General features: G+C 45.6%; 1 protein-coding gene across 1 annotated transcript in view; it reads right to left on the reverse strand.

The window, feature by feature from the left end:
- Window positions 1–2,000: 2,000 nt before the first annotated feature.
- LOC310780270 (uncharacterized protein) overlaps window positions 2,001–23,844 on the reverse strand; it is a gene marked incomplete at both ends in the record, with an annotated part of 33,596 nt that continues 11,752 nt past the window's right edge. Inside the window, 6 exons of the mRNA XM_083640831.1 lie at window positions 2,001–2,117; window positions 2,531–3,455; window positions 11,654–11,779; window positions 13,514–13,849; window positions 18,867–19,112; window positions 22,450–22,835. Coding sequence (XP_083496957.1) covers window positions 2,001–2,117; window positions 2,531–3,455; window positions 11,654–11,779; window positions 13,514–13,849; window positions 18,867–19,112; window positions 22,450–22,835 — 2,136 coding nt within the window. The remainder of the gene's footprint in view (window positions 2,118–2,530; window positions 3,456–11,653; window positions 11,780–13,513; window positions 13,850–18,866; window positions 19,113–22,449; window positions 22,836–23,844) is intronic.

Genomic DNA, 23,844 nt, shown 5'->3' on the forward strand with positions numbered 1-23,844 from the left:
TCATGCCGTCCGTGGTTGGTCAATTCATATGTCTGTCACATTATTTTGTTTTGGTCTTAGTTAGGGGCGGTCCTTAACCACTTTTCAAGAGGTGTGCACCAGATTTCTGCTGGCTACTGCAAGACTATCCACCGGTCACCATCGTGCAGCACCTGGCTACAGTACAGATTTCAGCTAGATCCACTAGAGCTTTATTTATTTTAACGGGCGGCTGTGGCTCAGGAGGTAGAGCGCGTCGTCCACGAACCAGAAGGTTGGTGGTTCGATCCCCGGCTCCTCCATTCCACATGCCGAAGTGTCCTTGGGCAAGATACTGAACCCCAAATTGCTCCCGATGGCTGTGGCAGATGGTCACCTTTGGTGTGTGAATGGGTGAATGTAGGCACATTGTAAAGCGCTATATAAATGCAGTCCATTTACCATATTTATTTATTTGACAGACAACAGTTTTCACATATACACATGACATTAACCCTGAGGAGTAGGCTTGGGCCAATTTTTGGAAATACATGTAAAATGACTATAGCAGGCTCAGTTTTAAAGACAGGGTGAAGTTTCTGGTCTCATATGAAACTAGAAGACCTAAGCCTTAGGCCACATCAGCATTATGGTTGCCCTCAAAGGGCCGGTTGTAAATCTAACACAATATAAATGTATCTGGCCTATGTTTTATCATTTTTCATAATTGCCTCTGATTTGATTATTATTGTTTTTTTGTAATAACTTAATACTTAATAACTAGCTCTGAAAGCAGAATTATAGGGAAAATAATGACAGACACCCAGTAGCCTATAACCATTATTCAATTTAACAATAGCAATATAGCTATAGGAAGGTAGTCAAAGGGTCCTCTTTTTCACAGCCTAATGTTGCCAGGTGTGTGTGTGTGTCTGTTTTGAACCAGTAGCCTTATGTTATTTAGCCTGGCTAAATCAGCCTATTTAGTTTTTTTGGGGGAAATTGTTGGTATCGGCATTGGCAAGATGACAAATAGGTGAATCTCCCGTTATCTTGGTACGTTCCTTTAAACATCACCACCCAGCTAGTACAAGGAGATTAAAACCAATGCTAAGATCTATCTGCAAATACTATGTCTCTCTCTCTCTCTCTCTGACACACACAGCGCATGCACGGCCTGTACAGTATATGACCTAAAGATGGCCACAGTAGTGACATTGGTAGAAAGGGGCTAAATTATAAAACACACCATTTTCATGATAAAGTAAAAAAATTATAAAACAATATTAATAAAAGCAGCAACATTCAATGTTACCTTTCCTTGTATTTTTCCCATTTAGAAAAGCAAAATCCAGTGTGTGTGTGTGTGTACACGCACTCAAGTCAAGCTATAGAGTGCGTGTCCCGGCCGGCTGAGTGTTTGTCAATGGGTGTTTGATGAATGTGTTTCATCGGGAGAGTGAGAGTTCCATTGATGGTCAGTGGGCGGGGGGGAGGACACCATGTGATTGTCGGGGCAAAAGCCGGAGTCTCTCTGAGAGGATATTGAACGGGAGTCAATGGTGATATGGGAGTCGCATTGAGAGTCAATGGGGAGACTAGACTTTGGATGGGCGTCAATGGGAAACTGAGGCTTAGAACAGGAGTCAGTGGTGTGCTGACGGCTTGAGTGGGAGTCAGTGGCTGGTCTGGACTCTGTGTGCGTTGTTTGGAAGGCAACGCTGCGATCAATGGGAGAGGGAGATAAGGTTGTGCTGTTACAGTGTGTGTCAATGGAGGACGAGTGGAAGTCAATAGGTGGCGGGGGACTGTGAGCTATTAGTCTCTCCGGAGCTGCGCTGGATGAATGGCAGGGGTCAATAGGAAATTTGTGACTTTTAGGATGCGAGTCGATGGGTGATCGCCTGCCGCCGCCGGGAGCTGCTTTCCCCACTGAACTAACTGTAGAGGACACGGGCCTTTCTGACTGTCGCTCTATGTTGGCAACTTCACTGGAAGAGCGGGAGTGAACGGGTGAGGAAGGGCGAGGAGGTGAAAACCGCTTACAGTCGACGCCTGAGAAAATACGGCCGATGCCGGGGGGACGCGGGTCGATACGAGCCGGCCGAGTCGCCTTCCTCCCCAATCTGGAGGTAGACTCGCCGTGAGCTGGCCGCTCCCTAGATCGACGCAAATCAACGGAAGATACGGAATTCATAGGACACAACTCGATAAGCGATGCTGTAGGACTGGAAGCAGGCGTTTCCTTAGCGCCAACGGTAGGTGGCACAACGCTGCCGGAATGAGACTCTGTAGCGGGGAAAGACACAAAGTCGAGGTACTCTAAACCATCGGCACCACTCAATGTATTTTTACACCCTGAAGCAGAAGAATGGGAGTCAATAGATGCTTTTTGTTCGGTGGAATGGAAGCCAGCGGTTGACCCTCTGTCTTTAGACCCAGCTCGGTCAATGGGTGCTAAACGGTCGGGGGAATGTAAGTTGGCGTTCGCTAGCGCGCCGCTAGTCGAGTCTCTTGACACTGCGGCGTTAGCAGAACGTCTCTTCAGCGTAATTACAGGAAGTACGCCGACCGAAGCAGCGTGGTCAGCGGCAATGTCCCAATGAGGCGACTGGCCATCGACGTGAGACAGACTCCGGGTGTCTTCGCGTTTTAGCGGGGGCAGGGTGTTTCTGTCGGCTAAGCCAACGTTTTTCAGTGGCGGGGGGACGTCGCTCGTCTCCTCGCGGGCTCGCCACGCCTTCAGCCGCCACAGAGGAGGCGGCGCGGGGAGGGAGGGAGGACAGGTCGGCATCCCGGTATCTCCATTTCCATCTTTTTCGTCTCTTTTCTCCTCGGCTAACCAGACCTCGGACGGACCTTGAAAATGCTTTATCCTCCTGGCGCAAAACTTCGAGGAAACTTCACATTTAGGCTTGCCGATGCCTTCCAGATCATTAAGGATGGTTGCTAGGAGATGGGTGTCGGAGTTTGCGACCCGCGATTCTTTCTCCCCGACGTCTATGTCTAGTAAAATGTTGCGACGTTCCCTCCCCGTGAGTCCGGTATCCCTCTCTCTCATTGGCTGTGAGCGGCGGTCTGCAATGCCCGCTTCTGTGCAAGTTATGAGATCTGCAGAACTTGTAACAAGCGGTTTGAGCGGTCTGCGTTTATTGTTAACAGGCGATGCTTTGTTGAAGTCAATCGCTCCGCTGTTACCATCTTCTTCATCGCCATCACGTCCGGGTGGGCGACCACCATTTTCGCCCTTTTCCACATCATTATCTTCGCTGCTGTCCTCAATATCGACGAGCTCCACACCCTTAGATTGGCCATCCAGCTCGGTCTCCAACCTATCGGATCCTCGCTCCAGGATGTCGACCGGAAGCTCGCCGATGTCCCCGCCAACGCTGCCTGGCGGGAGCGGGGGGAGGTCAGAGAAGTCAATGGGCCGCGACGGGCTGTTGTTGTCGTCGTCATGGCTACTGTCACTGTCGATGGTGATGACCACCGGGGGGCTGAGAGACAGTGAGAGGGGGAGAGAGACAGACAGAGACTGTGATTAAAACAGTGAATTATTTTCATTGTCGATTAATCTGTCAATTATTTTCTTGATTAATCGATTAGTTGTTTGATCTATAAAATGTCAGAAAATGGTGAAAAAGGTTGATCAGTGTTTCCCAAAGCCCAAGATCACGTCCTCAAATGTCTTGTTTTGTCCACAAACCAAATATATTCAGTTTACTGTCATAGAGTAAAGAAACCAGAACCTATTCACATTTAAGGCAAGACATGGCAGGTGAATAGGGAATACAATAAAAAAAAAAAATCACCATCAAACTTTATTAAGCCAATTATTGTTTGTATTTCAAGTTTTCAGAAAAAATAAATAAATATGCAAATGAGGCATTACCTACCTAACTATGCTATAATTTGTGTACAATTCCAGGACATAAATCTGAATATTGGATGAAGCCAGGTTCAAAATTATTTTCTTTTTCGTGTGACATAATTAGAGCCAAATGTTTTTACAGACAGAATTTTGGAGATCTCTTTGTATCACTCCATAGATCAGAAAATACTAACAACAGTTCTAAAAAATATATTTTCACCAGGTTTTTAGGAATAAAAACTTCTATAAATTAGGGATGGGCATTTTAAGCAATTTAAATAGTCGAGTACTCTCCTTCTATTATGAACGAGTGCTCGAGTACTCGCGCGGGGGGGGGGGGGCGGGCTGTGTGATTACTATGGTAATTAAATAAGAACGCAGAGTGAGCAGGGGTAATCTGCTCTGTATGGGGCTGTTCACACATAACGTTTGCATTTTTGCATGGAAAAAGCGCTACCTGGAGCATTTTTTGTCAGGAGAGGGACTGACTGTGATATTAGGTGACGCTAAGCTAACATCTAAAGCCTACCTTTAGACAGTATCTCCGATGGTTGGATTAGCGCTTTGGAGCAGACAAGTTGTGAAACAAGCGAAGGCGTTTGATTTCCAATACATGTCCATTGTTGCTGAATAGTGATCACCATGAAGCGATTGTCTCCCAAAAAGTGATTCTTTCTCCACATTTCTTGTGACTAACGTTATGGGAAACGACAGTGTAGTCAGTAAACTAGTGCAACGTTTTGAATGAGTTTTATCGGGCGTGCGCTATGAAGAAGCGTGCTTCTCATTCGGGAGAATAACTCCAGGCACCATTTTCGGGAAGAGCTGGAAAACTACCGGTTAAAACTTTCAAAATAATGTTACTTAAACAAAAGTAAATAGCTTATTGATGCACGTTGGAGGAGAAAATGTATTTCAATGAAGGAAGCAGCATCCTTGTATCAAAATACTTGTTGTGATGTTAAATGGCATGAAACTGTGGCTGTAACGCATTACTCAAAATAAATAAGGTTACAATAAGCGTTTTATTTTTAAAGCAACAAAGCGGATGACGTACTTGTACATTCTGGCTGACTTGACGCCCAGCCGTGCAGTTGCTGCTGGTTGCTGCCAGATCCACATGACGATGCGTGTGTAGATCTTAGACCATTTTTAACGGCGTGGGGAGTGGGGCGAGTACCCGAACAGCAGAAACGTTACTCGAATGAGTTATGAACGAGTGCTCGAGTACCCGAGTACTCGCGCCCATCCCTACTATAAATGAGGCTATGAATGATATATGAACAACCCCCTGTGTAAAAAAACAACAACCTTCAGAATATAGTTAGGAATAAAACTGGAAAGTTTGGTGTATGTCAGTGCTACTGAAGTAGAGATTTCTAGCTCAGAGTATCAGAAAGAAAACAGCCTTTTAACCCTTTTCAACTCCCATGCCCCACCTGGTATTTGATCATTTTGATTTATTTTCTTAAAACAATACTCAAACCAATTAATCGATTATCAAAATAGTTGGTGATTAATTTAATAATAAATTAATTAATTAAATTGATAAATTAATAATTTAATGACAACTAATCGATTGATCGCTCTACATTAGTTTACAATATTAATAGAGAATGAAGAGACAGGTACTATATCAGCATCGTCCAGTGAAAAACTTACAGGAACTAAGAAAAGCAGCCTTCAGAATCAGAATTATTTTATTTGCCAAGGTATGTTTTCACATACTAGGAATTTGTCTTGGTGTGGTTGGTTCTCATGTAACATCGATAAGAACAATATACAAGACATAAACAAATAAAATATAAAGGGTCTAAAGCAGTGATCCTCACTATTTTTTTGGTGAGAGGCAGCAGGACAAAGTCAAGAGGAGAGCCACTTTTACCGCAAATCACCTGAATTCTGTGTTTTACTGTTTGCACTATTTTTAATAATCAGCGAGTGTCTAATAATGTGATGAATGAATCAACAAATAATAACATATAACAGTATATTTATAATAGTGCAACACAACATCGCACTTTTTTTTAAATCAAATGCTTCAATACAGTCAGAAAAAAATACATCAAAAACAATACAGCCACAAAGTCCTGAATAAATTCTTCAGGACTTGAATCTGTTGATGAGGTCGTGTAGCCTCAGCTATTGTTATGGAATTTATTGAGTTGGCTCCTATCTGAAGGCTCTGAGTACAGAGAAGTGAACGCTTTTATTTTGAAGGGTAGGAAAGGAAAATGGTACGTGTGAAGTGACGGCTGTTTGACGCTGGTCGGCGGGAGGGGTTGCACTGTGTGAAGCGCTCAGACCTCTGGATTAGAAAAGTAAGTAGAGAAAACAGCCATCAGCCATACCATTTTATACCAATGTAATGCCAAATGCCTTGTGATTCAACGGTCAGAAAGTCGCCAGATCACTTTTTAGAAATAGAGACGCTAGGGCAAGATGATGCAATATTCCATGTTGAATGAAGTGTGCTGCGAGCCGCCAATCAAAGCTTAATTAGCCGTATGTGGCTCCCGAGCCGCACAATGAGTAAGGGGGGTCTAAAGACATTATAAAATATTATAAAGGGATTCAGATTTTAACATATATTATATATATATATATATTAAAGGTCCCAATCCGTGCAAAAGCTGTTTTTACTTGTAAATGCATATATACTGCTGTCATCCCTCCCTGTAATGAGTGGTCACAAGCTCAGAACTGCCACAGTTGGATTTGTCCCTATCCAGCTTCCCCCTGCAGTCTCCTTCAAGCCACGCCCCCTAATGCTCTGTTCCCCAGACGGGGTATTGGGACGTCACAATGGTCCTCAAGCATACTGCGCGCGTCTCTCTCACACAAGCTACCTGCACCATTTTGTCTATAGCCACAAAATTAACACTTCTAGCTGGAGCGACGCCAACTGTACGTGATCCAGCAACTGCGGAGGTGCATTCGGTAAGTCTAGGCATTTTGAGATGTCCTCTTTAGCGTAGCAACCATTAACTCATTGAGTGCCAGCCACTTTTGGAGAACGGACGCTCCCAGTGCCAGAGTTTCAGAGCGTTTTCAGTGATTTCTCGAGGCCCACAGAATATTGTGTGATATTACTATGTAAACACCGAACACGCACAAAGAACGATGAGACTCTATTGTATCAGCAGCAAAAAAAAGTTTATTGATATCATTATCCGTTCTTTAGTTATCAGCCGGAGAAGATAGGTCAAAAACAGCAAAAACAGGCGTTTCCATCTAGAAGCTGAGTTATTGAGCCTTTTGTGAAATTAAGCATTTCAAGCAAATCACTGACTCTGAAGCTAATATTTTCTGACCTGAAACATCTGAACAGTAATTTCCTTCAATATAACAGCACCCCCACCCCCCTCTACTGCAAACTCCTCCTCCGTGGGTGTGTCTCTGGTGGCTTTGCTCGCTCTGCTGCGTGTGTCAGGCGAGTCTCTGCTGCCTGGATGGCGGCCGCTCGTCGGGGGAGTCTGGATCGGGCTCGCTCATTTCTGGGGTTTCGGTTGTGAGCTGGGATGAAGCTGCGTCCGATTCTGGGCTTTCTGGGCTTTCTGCTGCGCGTTTCAAAGTGTGCTGCACCCAGAGTCTATTTTCGGAGCCCCCCACCGTTGTGCGCCGGCTCCAAGCGCGACTATTTTTACTCAACTTTCTCTAATCTGGAGAGCACTGTCGCCACCTAATGGGTCTGTAAAATAGGTTATACACCTTCAATAGCTACAATATTTGTACAGGAGATGCAGGAGGCTTTGATCCACGTCCCAGCGTCAAAAAACGCATTTGACGTCATTGGCACTCTACGTCACTATTTACTTTGACGTCGATCGACGTCATTGGCACTCAATGAGTTAAGTTAGCGATAGCTCGTTGCTAACGTTAGTTGTGGACACAACCTAGCGTGCTGGTCCACAGACGCTAATCTGATTGGCCTGGGGCGGGCTCTCCCTCAGCGGCCAATGGGAACTGTTAGTTCTGAATATATTATAGAAACAGACCATTCTTGGGACGCAACGAGATGAGGAAGGGACAACTCCGTCACAACAAACGGGGTTGCTATATTTTCGACAAATTAATCCAGAATCATGTTTTATGGACCAGAGACACACGTTTTTAAGAGGTTACAGCTGCACGAATTGGAACCTTTAAGAGATATAAACTGTATTAACAGAGTATAAACAGACTTGTAAAAAATATTGCGTGAGTGGAAACATACCAAACTTATAAAATATTATAAAAGGATACAGATATAGATAGTATAACAGATATAAACAGTTTTAACAGAGTATAAACAGACTTGCCAGCTAGGTGAGGTAGCTTAAGTTTGTTGTTTACAGATGATGTACAGGGTCAGGGTGCATCACAGGTAGCAAAAGTAAGTGAGCTTGTGTTGACATGGTTTGCAGATAAGTGACAGTCAGAGTTTTCAGCTTTACCATGGGGTTTTTTTGGGTTCGTCCAGCGGGATTTGAAAGGGTTTCAGACAGTGGTACGCAACCTTGCCCTACTCAGGAGCCACATTGAATGAAAATAAAAAATATTTGAAAGAGCCACAATCCAAAAAAGTTCCTTTCCTCCCTTTATTTATTTTAGATTTTTATTTATTTATTTTAAGTAGCACTGAAAAGAGCCACAACTATCCATAAAGGAGCCGCATGTTACGCTACAGCGCACATGGGCAAAATACGGCCCACGGGCCGTGTGGCCCGTGATGGAATTTGCTTTTTTTTTTACAGTGCACCTAAACACAAAATTACTGTTTTACAGTCATTTCTTGCGGCCCAAGTGCAATCAAATCGAGTAAATATATACAATATGTTCATGAGTGGTGAAGTGTTCTGTGGATAATAAATATGAATTTAGGTTGAATGTACATGAAATGTATAGGCTAAGTTAAATAGGCATTAAATGTGCAGGGAATTTACATTAATTTACCGTCCCAGTTAAACAGGCATCAAATTAGATATGAGTTACAGTTTTATGGGGTGGGGGTGTTCGGTTGAGTTTAGGAGGAGTGTCGATGTGCTTTTCCATTAAGAGGAAAGCCAACGAAAATTATGGAGTAAAGATCAATGAGATAGAGATAAATCAAGTAGACAAGTTTAAATTTTTAGGTGTTATTTTAGATTCTCAACTTAAGTTTGGTAGGCATGTGAAGAAGCTGTGCAAAACTGTCAAAACCAATTTAAATTGCTTTCGCCTGATTAGACATTATATACCCCTTAAGGCAGCACAACAGTACATGCATGCCATGATATTTTCCCATTTATCATATTGCATAACCGTTTGGGGTCAGGCTAACCAAACAACACTGGCACCCATTAGGTCATTATATAAACAGGCACTGAAAGTAATGGACCAGAAACCTGTTCGATGGCACCATTGCCAAATTATCAATAAATATAATTTACTAAGTTTTGACAGTTTTGTCGGCTTCTCATTTTTAAAACTTATTTTTAAATGTGTGAACAGCCTTGCTCCAGAGATACTTTGCCAGTTAATAAACAAACAAGACGGTGGTATTAGAACTAGGGGTGCAGCAAGCGGGAACTGTAGAACAGCGAAACGCAGAACAACATTCGGACAGTCATCCTTCTCGGTAATAGGTACCAAATTATGGAACACATTACCACCTGAAATAAAAACATTGACAGAACTCACCGTATTTAACACACAAGCAAAACAATGGCTGAAACTGAAACAAGCCTGTGAACATTGACTTTTAGTATTGTACTATTTTAGTTTTCTGTCCTTATTTGTTTTGTGTTTTTGCTTTTTGTTTTTGTCTTTATTTTGTTCTGTTTTATATGGTTTGTTTTTAACATTTTGGTACTGTTTTAATTTTTCTCTTGAACTTTTGTTTTAATAGTAAAGGCCTAACCAGGGACAGGGGTTGCAAATTAGCCTTGGCTAGAAACCTGTATGCATGACATCTCTTTTGTATGAAATAATGTTCTATGCATTTGTCCCTGCTCAATAAACGAAAAAAAAAAAGAAAGAAAAAAAAAAAAAAGTAGTGAGTTTGTGTGTGTGTGTGTGGGGGGGGGGGTTGTTGGTGAGGTCTTTGGTGGAAGGGGTTTCCGGGCCTTGTTGGTGAGGCTGATGGCGGTTGGGAAGAAAGCTGGTCTTGTGGCGGGTGGTTCTGGTCTTGGCAGACCTCAGTCTCTTGCCGTGGGGGAGTGTCTTAAAGAGTTTGTGGCCAGGGTGGGAGGGGTCGGCCATGATCTTGTGAGACCACTTCAGTGTCCTGGCTGCATGCAGGTCCTGGAGGGATGGCAGGTTGCATCCGATTATCTTCTCAGCGCAGCAGATATGCGCTGAAGCCTGCTAATGTCTTTGAGAGTGGCGGCAGCATACCAGACGGTGATGGAGGAGGTGAGGATGGACTCAGCGATGGAGGTGTAGAAGTGCACCATCGTGGCCTTTGGCACTTTGAATTTCTTCAGCTGCCGCACAAAGTACATCCTCTGCTGTGCCTTCTTGGTGAGAGCTCTGATGTCCAGCTCCCATTTTAGGTTGTGACTGATGATCGTCCCCAGGAAGCGGAAGGACTCCACAGTGTTGACTGGGGAGTCACCCAGGGTGATGGGGGAAGGTGGGGCTTTGTTCCTCCTGTAATCCACAATCATCTCCATTGTTTTTTGAGCATTTAACACCAGGTTGTTTTGACTGCACCAAGTCACCAGATGGTCAACTTCCTGTCTGTATTCCGACTCATCTCCGTCTGTGATGAGCCCTATGAGAGTGGTATCCTCTGCGAACTTCAGAAGCTTGACGGACTGGTGACTGGAGGTGCAGCTGTTGGTGTACAGACCGAAGAAGTAGAGAGAGAGGACACCGCCCTGGTGCTGATGGACCGAAAGTCAGTGATGTGCTTACCCAGCCTCACGTGCTGCTTCCTGTCAGTCAGGAAGTCTGTGGTTCATCTGCAGATGGGGTCGGGCACGCCCAGCTGGGAGAGTTTCTCCTGTAGCAGGGCTGGCAGGATCGTGTCAAACGCCGAGCTGAAATCTACGAACAGGATCCTGGCATAGGTTCCTGCATTGTCCAGGTGTGTGAGGATGTGGTGGAGGGCCATGTTTATTGCATCGTCTACAGACCTGTTGGCTCTGTAGGCAAACTGTAGGGGGTCCAGGAGTAGGGGTGTCAAAAATAATCGATTATAAGATGCATCGCGATGCAGACGTGCACGATTCTGCATCGATGTAAAAAAAAAAAGTAATAATCGAATAAAATGTAATGGAAGTACATGCAGTTGTTTATTTGGATCATAATACAATGCAAATCCAAATGCACTTTTATTTTAAAAGTAGCCACAGTGAGAAAAAAGAAAATGAGAAAAAATAAATCATGTATTGGGAAAAAAAGTGATGCATCGATTTAAGATGCATCGAGATGCATCGATAATCGTAATCGAATCGAATCGTGAGGCCAGTGAAGATTCACAGCCCTATCCAGGAGTGGGTCTGTGATGGATTTGAGGTAGGACAGGACAAGGCGCTCAAAGGACTTCATGACCACAGAGGTCAGAGGTCAGGGCGATGGGTCTGTAGTCTTTAAGTGCCGAGGGCCTTGCCTTTTTTGGGAGGGGGATTATGGTTGATGTTTTGAAGCATGCTGGTCCGTGGCAGGTCCAACTTAAGGCACAACTTATTAGTCAAAGTAGAGTATTTTATATACACCTTAAAACATGACTTGAGGGGGTCTTTAACAAGTTTGCTATTAATTCTTGAGGAACTGTGATTGATTTAAAGTTTTGTGTTTGGCTTAATCAGAGCCGTGTATGTCAGAAGGTAGCAACAAACTTAATATAAAGGGAGGTACCTGCAGTGCTGTGTGCGGTGGCGTTTCCTGTGGCCTGTATGAGTGTGCGGCTGGGCCATGGAGGTGACGGTGCCTTCATAGATGATCTCAACGCTGGGGCTCCGGCCCTCTCTACTCCGCCCCCTGCTGGAGGAGAGAGACACAGACTGCGCTCACTCTGGGCGTTTTCACACTTTCAATTGCTTTCGTTCCGTGCCCGAGAAGGATTGCCACCCCGCCTCCCGGACCCTCAAGTCAAGTCAAGTCAAATTTATTTATATAGCCCTAATTCACAAGCATGTCTCAGAGGGCTTCACAGAAAGTATGTCTAGCTAATTCTAGCTGACACAACAGTAACAGGTCAGGTGTCACATTAGCAAAGCAATGTTATTCCTTGGGCACGCTTACGTATCTACACACTCCCAATACAATAGGTGGCGGGATTCACCTAGTTGGCTTGTGATCTGCCAATAAACAAATCGAAAATTCTACCCCCCCCCCACCCCCCCCTTATTTTTTGTTCTTGCTCAAACCAAATGTTTTATGGTCACTCACGATTCAGTAGGGCAGTGGCTCCCAACCCTTTTTGTGTTATGTACCCCTTGATCTGTTTTGCCATGCCAATAGTACCCCCTCACTCATGCCCCTTCACGATTATCTCCTAAATGTGTTGTATTTAAACTCAACTCATATTCAACTTTTAGGAGGCCTCTCTAACACATCTGATTATTAAATGAAAATACAATTCTCAGAGTTTTCAATTGAAAAAGTTATTATTTTTTACCAAGATGGGCCTATGAAATTACTTTGAATATTGTTTTTTTTATCATTTTGTAAATAAATTGTAATCCCCAATCCGTGCGCGGGTCACAGCCTACATTTTACTACAACTAGCGGACCCGTAGGGATCCCCATGTGAGTTAGGCCCCCCTGGTCTGGAACATGACATCATCACTGATGACATCATCACTGAACTTAGCCTCAGCCAGGAAGAATGACATCACACCATTAGGTAATCAGGGCAATCACCTAATTAAAAAATCCGGCTCCGTCAGGTCACCTGCATGGGTGCTCTTTACAACCCCTGAAAGCTTCAGCCCGATCGCAGGTAAAACGGCATAGCCGCGGTCGGACAAAATTCTGCTCACACGCACACAGACACTTATAATAAGAAGAAGATAATTAGACCAAGGTCAGTGTTATCAAAGCTTATATACCGTAATCTGATGTCCCCTATACTTAGGTTTATGTCATTTCTTTGATATTTCTGTAAACCAGATCACTTATTAAAACAGCGTCATGAACAACGTTACTTGGCAGAACGGTGAAAAACATTTGCTTGTCACAAAATAACACTCGTTTGACGACTTGTTTGAGGGAATGTAATTATGTTATCGATCACATTCGCTAACCTGTTGCTCTTTGAACAAGTCGGGATGTTTATCGCGTTTGGACAAGTTGGACGTGTCGGCTCCGTTCCCCTATGCACTTTTAAACATCGTTTACAGATGGACTATGTTGCGTCCGTGCGTGGGCTTCCCCTGTCAGCCCATGTGTGGTCAGAGCAGCCATGTTTGTTGTACTGAAGCTACAGCACTGAATGAGTGAGAGAGAGGAGGAGGAGGAGGGGGGGGGGGGGGGGGGGGGATGCCCATGGCTGGGAGTCCGAGCACTCGGCGCTGCCAGCTGCACACACACCCTCACAGACACACTAACTACCCCGCTGTCACATACACGTAACGTTACATTATTTATTTTAAAAGCACACAAATTATTTTATCAATCAATTTTATCAGCGTAAATGAACGCCATGAAAATATTTACTAAACAAATTCCCATGACATTTCCAGCTGTTAGTGTAAGAACAGGCAAGTCTCTCACCTCTCCCCTCTGCTCCGCGCTCTCTCCTTCCTCCCTCCGTCTCTCCTCCTCCTCTTCCTCTCCCTGCTCTTATCTCCGTGGCGACGAGCGGCGGGCTGCCAGGTGGGGTCCTGCTCATCATCAAGGTGACGGCTCTTGTACTTCCTCTTGCCGCCGGGCTTGTCGCCGTGGTGAGCGTTGCCGTGGTGATCGTTGACACAGGCGACGGGCGGGGGCCGGGGGGAGGAGCCGCTGCAGGTGGAGGAGGAGGGGGACGGGGAACAGCGGAGGGCGGAGGTGGAGGAGGAGAGGGAGCGGCAGTACTCCCACAGAGAGTCGGCCGGGCTGGGGGGCGACCTGGAGTAACGGAATACATGTATTTAAAATACAGTATTTAAAGGTATACTATGGATATTTTCCCTGTACAGTATTTATAAAAAAAACAATACACATACACATTTTGACCAATGGATTTCCATGACTTTTAACCAAATTTCCATGACCAAACATTTTGTAAAGTCTCGGTGTATACATGAAAAAGTCGGTGAGTAAAAACATTCTATGTAATGGAACTACTAACAGATGATAATAATTGAAAAACTGTGAAAAAATAATGGTCGGCACACCAAAAAGAGCTCCCGTTAGGTTTCTTTATTTATAAATATGCACACAGCGTGACGTTTCTGGCCACACTGGCCCTTCCTCAAGACGCTTTCAATAATTGAAAAACTAACACGGTCAGTTAGTACTAAAACATGTTTAATACTACCCCCAACACTGACGACAACACAGATCTTGAGTAGGGCTGGCCGGTATGGACCAAAAATCATATCTCAGTATGTTTAGGCTGAATGGCGAAACATAATATATCTCAGTATTTTCTACAAAGTGGGCTAAATGTTCAGTTGTAAATTGGGCTGGGCGATATGGACTCTTACAAAATATATTTACACATGAGATTTTTAATAAATAACCATCACTAATGTGAATATGATGAATAATGTTAAGTGGGTAAAGGCAAATAATAGAACAGCTACAACAGTCTGAGAAGCTCAGAAAATGACATCACTTTACTGTAATGCAGCACAAGCAGGAAAAGACGACACTATCATGTTTTAGCTGAACTACACTGTTCCTTTCAGGATTGGTTTGAAGGTCCTTTTAATGAGACTACAAAGCACTTAATGGCACCTTCATACATTTCAGGTTCTATTTCATCTCTCATTCGGTCACTGTTAGGGAATGGAATTTATCCACTCCTCATCCGCAATATAATTATAACAGCTTATATAAACCAAATGAATGAAACCAAGAGTCAGAAAGATGTCTTATGAAAGTATATTTAAAAGCATACATTCTCTGGCAATATGTATTGTCAGAGGGCTGAATCTCAATGTACACATTCTGATACGCTATACAGAGTCAAATATTCAGCAAATGACTCACAGTTTAACATATGCTTTATACTGTAAGGAGGAAAAGAGGGGGGAGAGGAATGGGATGATCTCTTGGAAATGTGTGTGTGTCTCAGTCTGACTGAGAGTTATCAGTTGTTATTGGAACACGACGCACTGTCCAAGGTTTCAGCAAAAGGAGAGAAGTCCTCAATGCCACGGGTGAATCTATATGTGTCAGATGTCATGTCATGTTAACTTATTGTAGCATAATTATGTGCATGCAAATATAGGTTATTGATTAGGAAATGCCAATGGAACTTATATTTTTCTCCAACAGTCACCCTCCGCGTGACCGACTTATGGAAGCTCCAATTGCACCACGTCTGCCAACCGGCAGACCAATCACCTTACCGGTGATACGGGACGGGACGGCCCTCTATATACGGCCGTGAAAGTCGCCCGGAACGTCATTCCAGCTCTCTTCCCCGTGAAGACCACTGCTCCTATACCAGCCGTATCCTTATCAGAGTTTCACTCAACTGTCCACAGACGAGCCATCTCGGTAGTCGAAGGACGTGTTATTCTGTTGGAATAAGCTGCCGTATATTGCACTGTCAATCTACGTCCGGGTGAGTCTTTGCCGACAAGCCCGTTCATCTCTGTGTCTTAGCTTGACCATCGAAAAGTTAAAGCAGACTTTTACAAACAGTTTAACGAGTCAGTTAGACAGTATTAGCGGCAGCGTGCTGTACTACGGTCTCGGTCTATAACGTTAGTCGGCTGTCATTAGCTCACGCGTGCCAGTTCGTCCAAGCGTTGTTTCCTAAACTTTCTTAGCCGCTGCTAACAGGGTGAAATTAATTTAGCTTGCCTGCTAGCCGGTGTATCCACTGTGCCTCACCAGTCAGGGGACCCGTCTATATTAGCGTGACTTGCTGCCTCAGACGTGTCAAGACTCAAGAGCTAACTGCTGCTGTGGGCGGAGCTACATAAAAAGGTGACCATGTCAACCAGCTCGCTCCCCGAGGCCTCGGGCAGCGGAGCCAAGAAACAGCGTACGGAGGTGGGCATAGACCCGTTCCTGCCCTACCGTGTGTGGCAACACGCTGGGCAAGAGGGATACACATCCCGTTTGGGCATTAAGCATGCACAGGAGTCTGTCATGGACCCCAGTAGCTGCAGTGACTGCATTACCATGGCCCCCAGAAACTTGCAGCGGCGTCTAAAGATAGCAGCGGCCTCACAACCCGCTCCGCGTCTTTCTGACTCTGCAGTGCAGCAGATTGGGGAGGGGACCGTAAAGCCTCTAGATTAGGAGATGGAGACATCTCAGTGTGACTACCTCCTCGAGTCCGAAGGCGAACAGGAGGAGGAAGAGGGGCTCATTGATCAGCTCAGCAATGAGTCTGCCGATGATAGCTTCCCCCCCTTGGTGCATCTGACCCGCTCTCACGGCCGGGCAGTGCAACTAGCGGGGACATTCAGCAGGCTGCCTCTCTGCACGATGTTGACATACGGCACAGTCGCTCTGTCTCTGGGCTTCAGCCCGCCCGGTCCTCTTGCTGTCATGGCAGAGGCGTGGCGCGCATGCGCGGTTCATCCCTGGGTTCTGACCACTGTCACAAAGGGTTACAGGCTCCAGTTTGCGATGAAACCGCCCTCCTTCAATGGAGTGCAAACCTCGGAGGTGACAGGGGAGGCGGCCCAGGCTCTAGAGGACGAAATCTCGTCTCTCCTAGACAAGGGCGCAGTGCGAATTGTACCGGGGGGGAGAGAAATACAGGGTTTTACTCCCGTTATTTTCTCATCCCAAAGAAAGGAGGCTCGCTACGTCCTATCCTGGATTTGCGTATCCTCAACTCACACCTCTGAAAGTACAAGTTCAGGATGCTCACGCACAACGTACTGTTCCGCTCGATTCAACGGGGCGACTGGTTCACGTCAGTCGATTTGCAGGACGCTTATTTCCACATAAGCATCTGCCCGGGTCACAGGAAATTTCTGAGGTTCGCCTTCAGAGGCATAGCCTACGAATTTCAGACTCTACCGTTTGGGCTATCACTAGCTCCCAGAGTGTTCAGAAAATGTGTGGAGGCAGCCTTGAACCCGATGCGAGCCAAGGGCATCAGGGTGCTGGCCTATCTAGACGATTTCCTGCTATGTGCACCGAGCAACGAGGAATCGGAGAGAGACACTCAGACACTTATGAACGGGCTAAACATCTTGGGGTTCAGTGTCAATCAGGCAAAGAGCATGTTGTCTCCCACTCAAAATATTGTGTATTTAGGACTTGAGCTAAACACGGTTTTGTTTCGAGCTTTCCTGTCACGTTACGAGTGGAAACTTTTCGCCAGCACCTGGCTCTGTTTCACCGGAGGAGCCCGGTTTCGTTACGGGTCTGCCTCCGCATGACGGGGCTCATGGCATCGGCCATTTCAGTAGTGCCTCAGGGTTTACTGAAAATGAGAGCTCTCCAGAGGTGGGTGTCCTCACTACGCCTAGACGTGCGTCGTCACCTGAGGAGAGTAGTGGAGGTTTCCCCGGAGTGCCTCACGGCCCTTCGTCCGTGGCAGGACCCGGAGGTGTTTACCACCGGTGTCCCCATGGGGACGATTGTGTTGAGAAAGACTGTGACGACAGACGCCTCCCTCACGGGTTGGGGGGGGGGGGGGCGGTGTTCGAGGACAGGGTCGTCAATGGGACATGGTCCCCCGAACTCCGTCTGGCTCACATCAATTTCTTGGAACTGTCAGCGGTTTTCCTGTCCCTGAAACGGTTCCTCCCCTTCTTGGGGAAGTGTCATGTGTTAGTCAGGTCAGACAACACGACAACGGTGGCATACATAAACAGGCAAGGGGGCACTCGCTCCCTGAAGTTGCACACGCTGGCCCAGAGCCTGATCATGTGGAGCAGCGAGCACCTGTTATCACTGCGAGCGATTCACCTCCCGGGTGTCCAGAACAGCGGGGCGGATCTGCTCTCCAGGGGAAATCTCCTCTATGGAGAGTGGAGACTCTGCCACCAGGTGTGGGAGAGATTCGGTCAAGCATCCGTAGATCTCTTCGCATCGCCAGAAAACGCACAATGTCCGTTGTTCTGTGTGACTGATGTGCATGACTGACTGGCATTTATTATGGAGCCGACTTTCTGCTTCACTGTGGATTTATTTACCGTAGTTTGACTGTCAAAATCCCTTGACCTGGTTTTTTGTTGAAACGTCCACACTTAGTCTGTTTCTTTGCTGTGGTAAGGAGGAACGCTAGCGTCAGAGGATGTCAGTAAACTCACTGAATTGTGCTGCTTGCAACAGGGGCTGTGCTCTCGTGCTTTTCCCCTTCACATGGGGAGCGCAGCATTGTACAGCACAGATTGCATTTAGCATGTCTGGTCTGTCTTTCGCGAGCCATATTTGGTACTTCTCTTTGAAATGCCACATATTGTTGAAGCTGCACTTCCCTGGCATGTGTGCTAAGTACTAACGTTAGCTCAGATGCAGCCAGCAGGCAGATGTAGGCTAGTGGGCATGCCTGTACTAACGTTAGCTCAGCTGCAGCCAGCAGGCAGATGTAGGCTAGTGGGCATGCCTGTACTAACGTTAGCTCAGCTGCAGCCAGCAGGCAGATGTAGGCTAGTGGGCATGCCTGTACTAACGTTAGCTCAGCTGCAGCCAGCAGGCAGATGTAGGCTAGTGGGCATGCCTGTAAATGGACTGAGCCAAACTCCCTGAATTCACTTCTCACACACACAACAGAAACACAGCGACGGTTAACGTTACACGTGCCAATTTATGCAATACTATTTTTATGCTCTGATTGCAATTTTCCATCACTTTTCCAGGGTCTGGAAATTGTACTTTGAATTTACATGACTTTTGCAGGTTTTTCATGACCGTACGAACCCTGTTTAAAACAAGTATCTTACATTACATGACATTACATTAGATTACATTACATTACACTAACCCTCCCAACACTGACCTGGGGTGGAGCATTGTGGAGCGTAGCGGCGAGGGCGAGCGGTTAGGGCTGTACAGATTGACCTCCCTCCAGGCCCTGGGTCCGCCCCTCTCTTCTGTGCTCCGCCTCTCCCTCTCCCTCTCCCTCGCTGCCTCGACGCAGCTGGAGGATTCTGGGTAGACAGCAGCAGAGGCGTGCATCCTGTGACCATCTCTCTCTCTCGCCTTCCGCCTGTCTCTCGCCCGTCGCCCCTTCTTCTCTCTAGGGCTGCACGATATGATGGAAGGGGGCAGATGTTACCATCGCAATATTATGATTCACGATTAGTGTGAATGATCATTTCTGCATCACAACTTTCATTTTCACTGAAGAAAAAATTACAATCATGATGATAATAATAATAATAACTTTAATTTATATAGCGCCTTTCATAGGTCGCTTTACAGGAGAGGGGGCGGGGGACCAAGGGAGACAGATTAATGGAGAGAGGGGCAAAACAAACAAAATAAAGGGGGGGTGGCTAACTAACTAAGCTAAAACTAACTAATGGGGAAAGGCCATGGTAAAGAGGTGGGTCTTGAGGGATGTTTTGAAAGTGTCCAGGGTCGGGGTGTTACAGATTTCAGGAGGGAGAGAGTTCCAGAGGGTGGGGGCTGCCACACTGAAGGCTCTGTCCCAGAACGTTTTTAATCTGGTACGGAGGATGGACAGCAGACCCATGTCTGAGGAGCGCAGCCTGGTAAAAACCCTCCTGATAACGTCATATCACATTCTGTTTGGCTCTACGTATCAGTGTGGACTCCAAGCCATCTGCAGTGATTTCAGTGGGCGGGAGTACCTGCCTTGACGGACAACTCTTCAGCCAATCAGCGTCAGATCCAGTCAAAACCAAAGCCACTCGGAAGAACAGGGAAAAGTTATTTTCCGCCGAGAAACCTGGCCGGTGCATACTCCTGTTCATGTTTAATCAAGTCTTTCTTCTACAATAAATGCACTCACGGCTGTTTACGAACGCTGCCCATTGCTTTGGGAGCTGCCATTACCGTTTTGACTTGATCATTTCTGGAAATGGCTGCAGAGGCCAGACAGAAGCAAACCGAAAGTGAGTTCATGTTATCAGGATGGTTTACGTACGAGGCTACAGGATTTGTAGGCCAGGGCCCAGTTGCACAAAGCACCTTAGGTTAAGATTTCCCTTAGAGTCAGAGGTCCATAAAATAGAGTCGGCTGCACAAAACACCCTTGAATCTTGTGCTTACGGTTTCCTTAAAATGTTTAACCTTATGGAGGGTGTCTTGTGTAGAGCCAGCATGACTGTACAAAACATTCTATATCATTTTTAGGTTTGTAAAGTGCTTTTAAGCTTCTCATTGTGTGCTTCAAGTAAAGAAAAAACAACTGTGAACAAAACATTCACTTCAAACATCAGAAAATGCTTCAAATACTATTTTATTTTGAAAGTTATAACAGGAAGTGGTGGTGTTTATCTTTGCTATCGTTACTGCAGAGTCCACTGTATAAGGGCAGACAGCTGCGTGTGTGGAAGAGAGGGTGAGAGTGTGTGTGACGTCACCCTATTAACATTATATATTGAATTTCAGCCCAAATTGCCCAAGTCATGATGTTTATTCTGCCAGGGTACAGAAGGGAGTATAGGCGGCCATCTTGCCTGCAGAGTTTTCAAACCAAGCAGCATGCCGTTCTGCCAGAAATCTGGGGGGTTTAGTCCTGCTTTAACTTTAACTTATTGTTTCTACTGTAGCTCTCATACTGTCTGCTTTCACTTGACTTCTTTCAACTTGATCATGCACTGTATCATGTATTATTGTACTGTTTTATGATGTTTTCTTTAACTGTAAAGTGTTTCGGGACCATGTCTCATGGTGATTTTACACTATAAATAAACTGAATTGAATTGAATTGAATTGAATGCCTTTTCTTTAACTTGATGAATGGATGCTGATATGAAAGCCCTGTGGTATGGCTTATTTTTACCCTAGTATAGTACATAAAACTGACAAAGTGGCGTCTGTCTGCGATTTTGGTCACGTTTTCGGTCCCCATTGTAAGATTTGTGATGATTTTGGTCAGTAATGATGTCACTGATGATGTCACATTGCCTATGACATCATCAGTGATGTCACTCGAGCTCTCGTTGATGTTATCAGTGATGGTCACTCGAGCAATTGTGATGTCACTGACGATGTCACAATGTCTATGAGATGCGAAGTTGAGCAATTGTGCGCTGAGTGATGTCACTCGAGCACTCCATGATGTGATCAGTGATGGTCACTCGAGCGATTGTGATGTCATCAGTGAGCGATATGTCATCAGTGATGTGAAGTTGAGCAGTCGCGAGATTTCTAGTCTCACAAACCCACACACCCACACACTTCTCTCCCACTGCAATGCTACTACTGCTCTGCTCCCACTGATGCCCTTCTATTCAGTTTGACATTGAAACCTGTCACGTCCAGCAGAAAGGTGACAAACACGCCTTCACACTCAACGGGAGAGAAGTGGGCCAAACAAAAAGGGGTACGGTGGAGCCCAACTGACTGATAATGAGGTGGTGCTGACAAGGAGAGAGAGAGAGACTTCAAATGACATTGAGCTCCCATGTAAAAATAAACAGCTGGGCCACTCTCAGTAGCGCCCCCCCCCCCCCCCATTTCCTCATTTAACGTGCTTGTCCCTCATCTAGCAAAGCCTTCTGCAGGCTCACCGGAATGAGTTTTGAAATGGAGGGACAATAAAATGTTCCCCCACCGACATGATTGCAAGTTCTTGGTAAACGACACGATAAACTTTTTGGACGAGTTACGTTCGAGTACGCACAGTCTCGCTGTCGCCGCTCATCGGCGGCAAGGCTCCAAGTCGTGGCTGCGCAAAACCATGCCGGGCGCTTAAGAAAGCTAACCCTCCCCACCCCACCGAGTGGATTTTCTTTGATTTCTCTGGCTGGGAACTTCCGATTTAAAACATTTCAACGGATTCCAACTCCATAGGTGCGTTACATTTAATAGATCTTCATATTCACACCGGCAAAGCCATCCTTTAACTGCTGAGATATGGATGAGAGGAGATATATGTGGCCTATAAAGGTTTGAGTCCAACTATTATAAAGGTATGGACATTTTTCCAATCATGTGTATGTAATCATGTTTGTTATATACGGTAGTCATGATGTCGGGGGATTTAAAATAGAAAAATTGATTTATTCTATTATGCAAACCCAATGAGTCCTCTGTAAGTTTTCAGCTCTTTTTGTAACTGCTGCGCCTATTGCTTAATGCACTTTTTATGCTCTTTCTTAAAGTTTTGTTGTGATGCTTTTAAATGTCCATTTTATTCTCTTCTTTTATTCTTTTATTTTCTTGTGTCAACCATTGTATGTGAAGCACCTTGAATTGCCTCTGTGTATGAAATGTGCTATACAAATAAACTTGACTTGACTTGACTAAAAGCGTTTGCCAAAATACGTAATCTAATGTAAATGAAAGTAACCAAATCACACAAAATACCTGCAAAACTCATTTTCAACCTTCTCTGGCTCATTAACCAACAATGCGCAGCAGCGACATGTGAAGGGTTCCGGCCCTACCTCTCTCCTGGCGAGTTCCGGCCGGATCCGCTCCCACTCGAGCCCCCGGACTGGGAGCGCGAGAGTGCACAAGATGGCGAGTGTGCACGAGCCAGCGCGAACGTGCACGAGATGGTGAGGGGGCGCACTCGAGGCGGTGAGTGTGCACGTTGTGGGCTCTCGCTCTCCGCAGGTCTGTCGGCCGGCCCCTCCTCTCTGTCCCCGGCCAACACGGGAGCAGGGATTGTGGGTAGGGAGGGAGGGGCAGGGGGAGCCACAGAAGGGAGAGGTTCCTCCTCTTTTTTCTGCTCCTCCTCCTGCTCATCAGAGTCGGAGGACAGCTGCACCAGCTCGGGAGTCCGCTCCGCCATCGGCTTCACGTAGCCCACGATCAGACACTCCTCCACCTAGGGGTGAGAATCACAAGTTTCATCAATAATACAGCCACAATTTTATTTCGCAGCACGTGAAAAACAATCTCTTTTTCTTAATAAAAATACTTGTTGTTCACTATAAAGTGCCACATTTCTCATATTTAAAGGAGAATTCAGTTGTTGTTTTTCAACTTGGACCCTATTTTCATATATATATTTTTGGGAGATTATGGACGATTCATTTGAATTCAATTGACGCCCGTATGGAATAACATCATATATGGATTACTAGCAGCAGCAGCGGACACGACGAGAGCTGCTATCTATGTGACGGACTGCAAACAGAGCAGGCTGTCAGCACCACGGAGGTACGTTACATCACTCCAATTCTCATTCTCTATGATATAATAACCATAAGTAGAATATGTAAATTTCCTAAATGTCCTCGCCATGCACCGCCTGCATTGCAAGGTCCCTGTCGATGCAGCTAGGGGGACTAAGTAGTTATGGGCGGTCCTATGTGAGTAGAAGCGGGAGGAGCCAAGGAATCCAGGGACGGAAGAATTTTGATTGTAGACGCTACACTTTAAAAGGTATGGACCAAAACGTGAAGGGGGCTGTTATAGCGCCACCATCCGGTCAATAGGAGTATTTCTTTTTTAGATCAGAGCAATGAGTAAACATGGGGCGAGCCAAGGAAACCTGTGAAAAAATAATTTTGAATGTAGAAGGGTTCTAAAGTTATGGACCAAAACGTAAAGATGGCTGTTATAGCGCCACCGCCAGGTCAATCGGTGTACTTTTTTAGACCAGAGTAGAAGACTACTCTATGAACATATAGACCCAATTTGGGAACAGTCGCTTGTCAGCTTGTGAGCTACAGGTACTTGATGTTGCTACAGCGCCCCCTATAGGCGAAATGACCCAATCTTTTTCCTATCAGTTCAGAGTACATCCCTCCACACCTGCAGCAAGTTTGGTTAGCATCAGGTGTTGTGTTCCGGAGTTGTGGCGATTTTTGTGAAATAGGGCCCACCCACAG

The sequence above is a fragment of the Poromitra crassiceps genome, assembly GCF_964638095.1.
Source record: "Poromitra crassiceps genome assembly, chromosome: 7".
Taxonomy (NCBI): domain Eukaryota; kingdom Metazoa; phylum Chordata; class Actinopteri; order Beryciformes; family Melamphaidae; genus Poromitra; species Poromitra crassiceps.